The following is a 12,443-nucleotide window of genomic DNA, read 5'->3' on the forward strand; positions in this document are numbered from 1 at the left end:
TTAACATAAATGGGAACACATCTTATATGTTCTTTTTTATTGTTTTTTTTTTTACTTTACATATTATTTTGGAGATCTTTATCAGTATGTATAGCTTTATAACATCATTTTAATGGCTACTTACTATCTTGTTATAAGGATTTAACCTACACTTTTGATCTTTTCTTACATATACAATTCATTATACTATATTATACTGTATACTTCTCTAGGGACATGCATGAACAATGATGAGTCTTCAAATGGGGGAAGAATTGATGGACAGAGGAGTTAAGTGATCACCCTGCAAAGATCAGAGCAGGAACCAAAATCCAAAGGTTCTTTCTCCTGTACCATACTGCCTCCTTTTATGCTGTGATAATTGATTGACATTTGGTAGAAGTGAGCACAGAAACAAAATTCAAAGCACTTATTAACAAATCAGGCCTTTTCAATGGTGATGTTTAATTGGATTTCTTAATTACTCTTGCATTCATTAAAATAAATACATGGATCAGTAGGATTTCTCTTCAAAGCCAGACAATTAAAATGGCTTTTGGTTTTGTTGTTTTGCTGGGTCTTCCTTTGTTTTTTGCTGTTTTCATTCATTCCCTAGGTTTGCTTACTTATTTTATTCTAACTTGCCCAAAAGTTCAATAGAATCTGTAGCTCCAAAATTCCCTTCTTCAGATCTGCTATCAACTGAATGCTTGTGTTCCCCCAAAAATTCATATGTGGAAACCTAACCCTCAATGTGATAGAATTAGGAGGTGAGGCCTTTGGGAGGTGATTAGGTCACACATTGGAGCCTCCATGAATGGGATTAGTACCTTAGAAAAGAGACTCTAGAGAGCTCCCTTGCCCCTTCTGCCATGTCAAGCTGCAGCGTGAAGACAGCTGTTGATGAACCAGGAAGCAGCCCTCACCAGACACCGAATCTGCCAGTGCCTTGAACTTGGTCTTCACAGCCTTCATGACTATGAGAAATAAATTTCTATTCTTTATAAGCTCCCCAGTCTATGGTATTCTGTTATAAGCAAACTGAACTAAGACAAGACCACTCTACAAATTTAGAATGTTGTCATTATCCTACATTTTTTAGATCCATCAGCTACTTTTTTTCTTTTTAGAATCTATCTTAGAAATACTACATAAATTAAGAAAATAACAAAGATTTTACATTTACTACCTTTCCTTCAAGTGGCTAAAGTGTCTTATGCAAAATCTATAATCTACCCCTCCTCCCATCAAATCCGTCTTTCTATTTTCCCATGGCCATCACTTCATGTGTCATTTGTTCTCTGACTTGTGCTGTTTCCTCCAACCTCCATTTTCAGGTAATACTCTTTCTCTCAGTTGCAGAAATAAGTGTCAGTGGAATACTGGACAAAGCACAAGAGAAGACAGAATGAGTCCCTCCACCTTGTCCTCACCAGCTGCAACCTTTGCTTCAGAACCTGGGTGACCTGAGCCTATTATTTTTGCCTAAAATAGATACTCGTATTTCAATTTAGAAACTAAGACACAGAGAAACATCACATTTGAGCTACTCAGTGGAGCATGACTGACAGAAATAAAACCGGCGTGAGGGTGAGACCAAAGCAAAGTTAGCAAAGTGCTGAAATCTGTCTCTCATGCCTGCCTCCCTTCCTCCCTCATGGCCTACTCAAGGGGTTACACACTGGGCTGCCCCTCAGATGCGTCTTCTTGGGCCCACACAAATATTTTAAAACTCTCAAATTATTTGCCAATATTTAAAATCAGGAAATGTTATGTAAAAATCCAGACTTGCCGGTTCTTTTGAATTGGCAACATGGAGCCAGCTTGCCAACATGACGACAATCGGCTGCAGCTGAGTCGCAGCTGCTCCCTTCCAACCGGCAGGAGTTCGACACTGTGCCGTATGCCCAATTATTTGCTATCTGGCCCATCTCACTCATTCTTGTTATCTGCACTCCCACTGTAGGCATGCGAGTTTATAACCTTTCCAAACCAAGTACTGCCAAGTGCTCTCTAATAAAGATTTGGCAACCTTTCCAAAGTCACTGAGGTTTTTTTTTTTTTTTTAATTCACTCCTATCTATAAGGGATTTGGGTTGTGACTTAAACTTTCCCATCAAATATCCCAGCTGTGGATAATCTGACTCTCTGGTTTCTGACTATCCAGCCATCTGGGAGACTTGGAAATGAGACAGAAAGGAAGGGCAGGTAGAGAACATGGTGGAATCTCTACCCACGTACCTCCTCTCGTCCCTCCCACACTCCTCATCAGCCTGCCACCAGAAATGTACCAAAGGTTGCAAACTTATGGCTGAAATGCTTCTCCCAGGAGTATATGCATTCTAGTGGGGTTTTCAGAGATGCAGAAATGCTATCAAAAGGCCAAGACAGGAATCTGCTATGATCCTTGCCTTTCATAGCTGGTGAAAAGGTGGTGAAGAACATAGCCTGGAACAAGAGAGTCTCCCAGTATGCCTCTTGACCACCAGGTCCGCATCCTCTCTGCTCATCATCAGATACAGGCCCAGGCTGCTTCCAGAAGAATTCAGGGCATTCTCAAAGTACTTGGTAAATACTTTCATTCCCTGGTGAGATGCCAAGAGGCAAATGTGCAAAAATCGTGGTTATGACATACACTAAGAAACAACACAGAGCCTCAGGTACCTGCTCGAGAAGACACAGCCCCTCTCATCCCACCTCAACACACCCAGGATCATCCCACACGGCTGGATGAGCACAAACCCCGGGATGTTAGGATATAAAACTGCACTGTGCAAAAGAAAAGTCAAACCATGAAGTTATTATCACCTTTAAAACCGAAGAGCAGAAAATTAACCTGCCAAAGAAAACAGTCCACAGGAGCACCAGCTGGAATGAGGGCAGGTGGGGTGAGAGGAAATGGAGCAGTGGACCGAAGAGGAAGCACTTGAACTTGGGGTGAAATGCATTTTGAAGCTGCATCCGCCCAAATGGAATCTTATTAGTGAAAAGGCATGGCCACAATTCATGCATGGGAGCCGGGTAAGATCGAGCTCAGACACCTCCGAACATATATTTCTAACTGAATAAGGTTTCTTTACCTCCAAAGGTCCCCTGGTAGGTCAGGGGTGTGTAAACAACTCTTCAATGGTTTGTCTCAGAGTTAAGAAAAAGAGATAACTAGTGTGTTGTTGTCTCCATGGATCAATCACAGATTAATCAGCAGTGAAGATAAAATAATTCTGAAATGATAAAGTGAATCCCTGAGGAAATGGGACTTGACTGATAAGAAGTGGACCTGTATAATTTTTCAGGAACATGGCCACAAGGTACAGGGAGGCGTTCCTGTACTCTTCCTTACTCCATTACATGGACTTGACTCTTAAGGCAAAAAGAAAAACTCCTGTCATCTGAAAATCAAATCCTCGGCATGACTGGGCTCCGCCCTGGATTAGTCAGGAACTTGAACTTACCTTTCTTCTTTTACAGATCTGCTCTCCACTGATCTTGCTAACTACCTCTCATCACTTTATTTCGCCCTCCATCCTTCTCCTGCACCCCTGGAGTTGTCATTGTACGACGCTTGAATGCTCTGCATTAACATTCCCTTCAGAGGAAATGCCTTATACTTCAGCGTAACAAATGGGCATATCTCTGGGAACCAAAGCCTCCCACTTAATTCTGGGCCACATTTACAGAGAGAAAGGGCTGCTCCAGGAGAATAAGTGAGGTGCTTCAAATATGGAAAGAGCTGCTATGTTTAAGTCTGGAAGGCAAAAGTGGATCCAATGGGTAGAAGTTACAGGTAAGCAGATTATAACTCAACAGGGTAAATCCCTTCAATCCTAGAAATGTTTGCCTTCTCCAGTACTGAACTCTCTGTTATTGGTCATGCTTAACAGAGCTGAAAAAAATTCCTCTTAGGAGTTGAATGGAGGGTATGCCAGCACTGGATAGGAAAGAGATATGCCTACTCTAAGGAACCTATGATTCCGCAATAAGTAATATTGTATCAATAGTTTTTCCATAATTGAGATACAGGGCTATACACATCCATGTGATGAGGCAGGTTGACTGAAGATGAACTTTAGGAAAAAGCAAGACAGGAGGGGTGCCGATCCCTGGCCCCATAGCAGGTGGTGATTCAATTCTAGATTTGGATAAAAACTGACCTGTAAGGAGATATGAAGACAGAAAAAGGACTAAAAAGATGAGAGGCTGAAAGGCCAGAATCTTCAAGACAAAATCTAACAGGCAGAGAAAGTGGTGTTTGTGAACTACACATGGATAGGATACAGGTGCCTGCCTTAATGGCAGTTCATGTTTTTTTATTTTTAAAAGCCTACTCTAATAGGAAATTTGGGATTCTGGTTTTTCTGTTCTGGGTAAGAAGGAAGAGAATGAAAGAAAATGATCTCCTCTGCCCACCCATGACTGCCTGGGCAGCTAAAGGCTATAAAGAACTCCTGCTCCTATAGATAACACCCTCCCTGACAAAATGCCACAGGCTGGCAAAGATTTCTAAACAGATTCTAGAGAGGCTTCTGAGAATGTTAGCTCAAGACTACTTTCTCTGAAATTTAGCTTAAGTCTCTTGGAGAAAAGTTGGTGGGTCAAAAAGAAAGATACGGATGAGAATACTGGAAGACCAGCTGGTCCGACCACTGTAATACTGTACCAACACTTTCTGCACAACTGCGCTATTACTGTCCTAGTGATGCTATCTTAGGAGGCTGTGAATGTCTGTCATTTAAAAAGCTGATCAGAACATCATGTTAACATACGGGAACCAGGCTATTCTTGTTCTCCGGGCTCGTGTGCCCCAACTGACCACAGCATTTTTTTTTAGCACCAGGAGGGTTGTTCTTACAATGTTGCCACTTTTGCATTTCCTTCTTTAGAATCCTCTAAGTAAAAACAAAGGCAGGAGGGAAAAAAGAGCCCATGCAATTTACTACAGTAAGTAAAAGCCAGGATCTGTTTAAGTGTGTGTATTCTCTGCAATTCACCCATGTATTTTCTCTTTCTTGAGAAAACGGTGATCAAAAATAACTTAAGGCATCACCGTTTTCCACCGAGCCATTTCACATGGTCCCATCACCCAAAATCACAAATGTGCCTCCACTCTGGCACACAAATTATCCACCATACTCACACCCAAAGGCGACCTGCCTAAGAAAGCAAGTCACATCAACACTTGCTTTACACTCCTAATGAGGTCTACTGGGAGCGAAAAATAGTCATCCCATAGAAAGTTACATCCATAGTCTCAGTGTATCTCCCCACAAAACGCTTATTAATTAGGAAGGGAAAATAGTCATTTTAAAGTAAAGAGAACCGGCAGACACTGCCTTAACCAAGTGACCAAAGTTACAACCATGAGTAATGACACAAATCAACATTAAGTGCCTCCTGATCTGATGTGCTGAGGAGAACACAGCCCTTCTCTGGTGTTCTTGCCAAGCCTGAATCTAATCATGAGATGAGATATTCTACAAAATAATTGGGCTATAATCTTCAAAAAGTTCTAGCTCATGAAAGATAAAAAAAAAAGGGAAAGAAAATGGAAGGAAGTATGACAGAGTATACCAAGGGGACTTGTGAAACATGACAACTAAGTGTGATCCTGGCCCAGAAAAGAGACAATGAGCGAAATTTGAAAAAGATCTGCTAAGATCACTGAATCACGGGTAATATCCAGATTTTTATGAGAATGAATGTTAACCATTGTACTTCTGGTTACGTAGCAGAATGTCCTTAGCTTTGGTAAATATGCAATGAAATATTTAGAGTTAAAGGGGCATCATGTCTGTAATTTGTTCCCAAGTTTTCAGAAAAAAACTTATATACACATATATCTATACATACATATACATGTGCGTGTATGTGTGTGTGTGTGTGTGTGTGTGCGCGTAGATAGAAGAGAAAGAATATGATCAAGTATGGTAAGAACTAAAACATTAACATTTGGGGAATCTGAAAGCATAATAGGAATTCTTCATAACATTTTTGCAGCTTCTCTGTAAGTAAAATTTTTTTTAAATTAAAAAGGAAAAATGACCTAAGTGGGCCTGAGCTTTTTGAGGAAGGAGCTGGAGGAGGAGGCGGAATGTGACAACCTCCATCTCCTTTGCTCCTCCATCCCCAACACTGAGAAGCAGTGTAATGTCCTGGGCTTCCCTGAAAGCTACTGTGGGAGACCCTGTAGCGAGTTCCCTCAGGGTACCACTATATCTCCAAATCCCCAAAGCCTAACACAGGGCCTGGCATATACTAGAGGCTCAAGAAATGGCCATTGAATGGATGAATGAACTTTAAGAAATATTTGAAAAACTATGGGCAAACCCCAATCTGTGGTACTCTATCTGCAAAGATGGTAGAATTGTGGCTCTTGGATAAACAGCTGGGTGGGAATCACAGGCAGGAGGCATCAGAATGAAGAGGAAGATCCGGTCCTATAGGGGGTATTCTTTTTATAACAAGGGAGGGGAATTGAGCATGCACCCGAGGGCTGGCCTAAAGTGGCCTTGCTCCTCTGGACGGATGAGGAAGGACATCCATTCCAGGTACTATGTGTTCCAGCATCCAAGGTCTCTGTTGGATCCTGCATAAACTATTCGATGCACTGAGATAAGAAGAAGTGAAGACCAAGATTCCCCAAGATAACATTAAGGATTGAAATAGCTCCATATTTGGGTAAATCCTTCATCATGAAAACAATGCCTCATTAAATTCTGTTCTTACCTCCCAAACCAACTAGTACTTGGTTTTTCAAATTCACATTGACTATGCACATGAGGTCTGAAATTGGAATCATTTTAATTACCAAAGTTCAAGAAAGCTTGGAAAAGTTAACAGATGAAAAACGTGACTTCGCTTTGAAAACTTAGCTAATTCAGAAACGTCCTGACAGACTGCTTTTCCAGAAACATTCAATTATGAATACAGATGATAAGAAAAAAAAATACAGTCCACAGGTCACCATAATGTATTAGGGGATGTTCCTATAACCCCCAGAAAATTGGGACCTACAAAAAATGTGCTTTTTCTAACCACCAAGAAACAAATTCACAATCATGAGTACTGTGTGATAATATTCTAGAAAAAAGTTAAAGGTGGCGGACCACGGCACATAACAGAGTGCAGAACTCCAAATTGCAAATCTGATTTGCATGTTAATTCAAATAGGGACCTTTGTGCTTTAATAAGGAATACAATTTTTGAAGAATCTGTAGGTGAGATTACTGCTCACTGGTAGGGAAATGAGTTCATATGGCAAACCCAAATCAAAATGGAAAAAAAAAAAACCCTTCCTAATCAATAAATAATAAACAGTGAGCACACAGAGGAACTGGGCAGGTGGGTACAGCTGCCCTTTCTTCCTTTTGACTTGCCACATCTGGGAGGCCAAGTAGTTCTGTCAGTCAGTCCCTTCCTCTAACTTAATAAGGACAGACATTTAACTCACCCTCAGAGTTTTAATTGCCAGTTCTTACTCTGTTTGTCCCTAACACCCTTCAGTTTCCTATCTCCCAGTTTAAAGCTGTCCCACCTCTCTAAAATGTTATAGGAGGACCTGGACATATCATATCTCCTTCTAGGTACTCCTGGGGCTTCGTTGTCTGTACAACCCAAAAGGACTCAGAGTAAAGACAACGTGCAAGAAAGATACCTGCTGAGCCCCCAAGAGGAGAGGCCAGCTTCTATCCCTTCTGTGTTCAGTATCCTTTCTGTCCCACATATGGTCTAGTCCTTGGGCTGCTAATGGCATGGCTCTATCAATGCAGCAAAAATTGCCAGGATTCCTAGTGACCTAAGGGTTCTGGAATAGGCCCCTCTCTGGAGCTCAGATAGAACCTCAGATCTGTATACAAATAGATAGATGGCACAGTCTTATTCTTAATACTTCAATACTTGTGAATCAATCTGTCTCCTCACACACATACTCCTCATTTCTCCATGACAACCCCTACTTATGATATAACCCCAGGGCTATTATACAACTGAGATGATAATGGCACTCCAGTAAAAATCAAGCCATTGTCTATTTTTGTCTGAAGAGGAAGCAAAGACACTGGACCAAAGGATGGGAGGACAGCTCTTGAAATTTGAGCCTTCACGCCGGTCACCAGTTCCCAGTGTGACATTACCAATTAAAAATGCAGAAGCTTTGCCTCTTGGTCCCCACCCAACTGGTTCTTCTTACCTTTGGTTCCATTGAAATGAAACTGTGGGTTCCTCTGCTTGAGAGAACTGACCTTTTAATCGTCCTGCTATGGTAGAAGTGGTAGTAGTCCTTCAGGGCTCCAATCTGCAAAGACAGGAGGCAAAGAAGAACACAAAGGGAGTTAATGCATGAAAAGTCTGCTGTTTTCTCATTTTTCCTTAAAATAAGAACAGAAAACAAAACAAGGTCCATAAATTATGCAGTTGCCTGCTATGCTTAAATGTTACTTGAACCTTGGTGATCACTTTTCAAAAGAAGGACATGTGATATGAAATGGAGTGTCCTTGAGGCAGTGACTGCGGAACGAAAGATTACAATGGGGCAGCTTTCCTTCTCCGTATCTCCCTTTTAATGTTTAATTTATATGCAGCATTTTAAGTAATTCTATATCAATCTATATCCAAATGTGGGAAAGAGAAAAAAAAATCAAATAGCCATCTGGTTATAAAAGCACATTGCATTTTGTTTGCTCCAAGAAAAGTACAATGAAGGACCTTGTTAGATTATTTATATCATTAATCTGAAACAAGTCCTAAGCAGTTGATCATTCACAAAGAAAACACGACTTAGTTTCCTGGCTTCAGTAGACAGTATAAATACATTGTCCTTATTCATTTATTGCAAAACCAAAGTGGAAGAGCAATTTCTAAAACAAAAGATCACACATCCTACCTGTCAGCTAAGCTTCCTATGTAAAAATAGTTCAATCCACGTTCTTAGCCATTTCTTTAAGTAACTCGTTTTCTCGTTGATGCACTCCTTTCTTTAGTTAAGAACAGGTCTGTTTAGGATAGCTTTGAAAATAAGTCTCTGTCCACTTTAGGAAAAGAAACTAACAAAATCCCAAACAATCATATTCTCTCAGCAGATTATAAAATGTGGATTACGTAATGGCAATTGAGCCATACAATGAACAAAGACAGGAGAGCTTGGTTCTAACTCCAGCTTACACTCACCAGAAGTATTTTCTTGGCTAAATCACATATACTTGCTATACCTCAGTTTCCTTTTCTGTAAAATTGGACTTTGGGCTAGTTAATTTCTAAGATGACTACAGCTTTCCAATTCCATTCTGTGACACTGACACTTTCCTTGCTTTGGGCAAAGAGATTCAGTAGCTATTTCTCCAGAACACCACGGCTCTACCCTACAAGAATGACCATCATCAAGATGTTTTCCAGTTGGGACACCTCAAAAGTTGGGCTTTCTTCATTTAAAAAAAAAATCATTGGCCCAGTGTAATTTTTCCAGATAAAAGGTTTTCTTCTTATTCTCTTCTTTATATGACATTCTCAGTCATCATCCCACCCTTCCAATAAGGATGATCAACCCAATTTCTGTGCCATTTAAGAGTCATCTCCTAGTTAATTGAATGTCTCTTATCATCATTAAATTGGAAAGTCTGACACCTCACATTTGTGATTCAACTAGAAACTGCCCAGATATACAAGGAAGACAGCCGGGACTCTGAGAACACATGGGGAATAAGGATGAGGGAATCCTGGCTGAAACCTCTAATCTCAGTGATCCCAGACTCTGAAGCAGCAGCGAACAATGAGGAAGAGGTCACAGGTGCCAGTCCCAGTCTCCAAGAGCATTTGAAGGAGGGTTTTACAGGCCAATTTTAAGATTCCAAAGGACATCGGGTAGAATTCTAGAGGGGCTGAGTAATCCTTCATAAGAAAATCTTAAACTCCCGAGAAGCTTAGAGCTTTCATCTCATATAGCTTTGGTCAAGAGTGCTCCTTGGGTAAATATAGTAGTTCTTGTGGAAAAGAACATAGAATCTCTGAGGAAGAACTTTACAGAGAACCTATCACCAGTGTGAAAACACCAATGTGTGGAAGATCATGTCCACTCAACTAGAATGGAACCTCTTTGATTATAGGAAATAACTAAATTAAACTCAACTGTTAAAACTCAAACTGCGGATGAAAGACCCCCCTGAAGGTATTTTCAGACCCTTTGTGGCCTCATTGGTACATACAGACTGTAATTCTGGCCTAACATAGCATACAGGGAGCTGGAAAATGGAACCTTTGTCCTGACTTAACTTTCCCTGGGATCTTGGGTACATCACTTAACCTCTTTGGGCCTTGGTTCCCTCACCCGTAAAATAAGAAGGACATAGGAAGTATAGTGGACAGAGACTGGGCATCAGAGTCAAATGGAGAATAATAATGTTTATGGTGTTAAAAACAAGACAACAGGCTCAAAATGGAGTTGCTTATGCTAAGCCCCACATCACTGAACCAAGACTTAATTATAGTTTTGGCTCTCCGAGAAATGGAATCTTAAATAAGCCAATTAGAAATCACCTAATCAGCACTAGTTAGGTCATCTGCCTGACAGACCCCTGCCATCCCCTAAAGGAGAGTAACCTTGCAATAACCAATCTGCTTTTTTGTCTAGTAAAACTTCCTTCTTCCTGCTCCCTCTTGCCTGTAAAAGGCTTTCATTTTGTACAGCTCCTTGGAGCTCCTTTCTGTCTGCTAGATTGGATGCTGCCCAATTCATGAATCATTGAATAAAGCCAGTAAGATCTTTAACATTTACTCAGTTGAATTTTGTCTTTTAACAGTGAGTTAGTGTGGTTATAAGGATTGAACGTAGTAACAGGTGCACTGCCTGGTCAAGTCATTGCCTGGCACATCGTTCAGCGTCAGAAGGCTGTTAGTTCCCCTTCTAAATTTAAGTCCTACCTTCTCTCACCTCCTATCCTCCAATTAATCTCTATCCCTTGGTCAGGACCACTCTTGTTCTATCCTGGTATCACCTCTTTACTTTCCTTATCTCATTGGCAAAAATCAAAAGGGTTGATGATACATTATAGTGAGGATGTAGACACAAATGCTGCTTATACAAGATTGGTAAAGAGCATAACCTAGGGAGCCGGCCTGTGGCCAAGTGGTTAAGTTTGCTCATTCCACTTTGGAGGCCCAGGGTTCACCAGTTCGGATCCTGGGCACGGACCTAGCACTGCTCATCAGGCCATGCTGAGGTGGTGCCCCACACAGCAGAACTAGAAGAACCCACAACTAGGATACACAACTATGTATTGGGGGGTTTTGGGGAGGAAAAAAAAGAGGAAGATTGGCAACAGATTGGCTCAGGGCCAATCTTCATCATCAAAAAAAAAAGGGTGCATAACCTAGGACAACTGTTCTGAGAGCCACATCAGTCAAACTACAAGCTAACCTTTATAAACCTTTGACCTACCCTTTCGACTTCTAAAAGTTATTCTACAGACATAGTCACTTGTGTACAAGAATGGGTGTTAGAGCAAATTTTGCAAAAGCAAATGAATGCAAACAACTAGCTGCCATCAATAGGTGATTAGTTCTATATGAGCTAAAATGGATTTCTCTCTAAGGGAATGAGTAAAATAAATAAAGGTGCAAAATATGTATATAATATGACCCAATTTTTTTTTAGGAGAAAAAAGGAAGAATCTATATTACATATATGCTTCTTCGGACAGTATATTTCAGGAAGGATGGTCAAGAAACTGAAAAGTGGGGCTTTCTTTTTCATTGTTTATACACATGCATTATTTTTTTAATTAAAAACTAAAGAAATAACACAAGCAAATAAATGAAATAGCACACACACAAGCCCCACCTACTTTTCCAGAGGCAAATATGCTCCCAGAAGTCCATATGACTGTGCAAGGGCCACATCAACTCAGGCCATGAGATCTCTATAGCAGTAATCTTGACTTTATCTCCGTCTTTCAAGGATTCTGTTTCCTCTATAGAGTTACCGGATGGTGTTCATTGACTGACGGATGCCTCGTTTACTGACTGCCTGCCATGTGCCCAGCATCTTGCTGCTCTTCTGCATGTTATCATATTTAATTTCATTCCCCCAAGAACCCTGGGAGATAAATATCATTACCTCCAATTTAATCAATGAAGCTATTGAAGCTCTCTGAGTGCCGAAACATACACAGCTAGTATTGCGGGGTGGTAAACGTAAATCCTTGGTGACTGTCTAGCATCAGGATGAACATAATTAAGTTTCATGGTGCATCCTGTGAATGGGCTCAAAAGAAGCATTCCAACATCCCTCTGGTGACTGTTCCTGTACTTCAGAACTAAAAAGCTAAACGCTATGCAGCCAGGGTTCTGAATATGATTAAGGTTCTACCAATCAAAGGCAGACCATAGTGTCAGGAGGCATGATCTTGGAGGCATATACATGTTCAGTGGCAGTTGTGTCAGAGGTCTTAGTGCCTAGTTGCTAGCTTTCTAGGCAT

General features: G+C 40.8%; 1 protein-coding gene across 5 annotated transcripts in view; it reads right to left on the reverse strand.

The window, feature by feature from the left end:
• The window catches only part of PCSK5 (proprotein convertase subtilisin/kexin type 5), a 436,496-nt gene that overhangs the window by 389,151 nt on the left and 34,902 nt on the right, over nt 1–12,443 (reverse strand). For 4 of the 5 annotated variants that reach the window (XR_011531551.1, XM_008515633.2, XM_008515632.2 and 1 more), the window contains exon 2: nt 8,165–8,269. Coding sequence is in view for 3 of the 5 variants with exons in the window: in XM_008515633.2 (XP_008513855.2) it covers nt 8,165–8,269 (105 nt within the window). In the remaining 2 variants the exon portion in view is untranslated. The remainder of the gene's footprint in view (nt 1–8,164; nt 8,270–12,443) is intronic. The other variant, XM_070590114.1, reaches the window with a different exon arrangement.

This window comes from Equus przewalskii, chromosome 22 (genome assembly GCF_037783145.1).
Source record: "Equus przewalskii isolate Varuska chromosome 22, EquPr2, whole genome shotgun sequence".
NCBI lineage: Eukaryota > Metazoa > Chordata > Mammalia > Perissodactyla > Equidae > Equus > Equus przewalskii.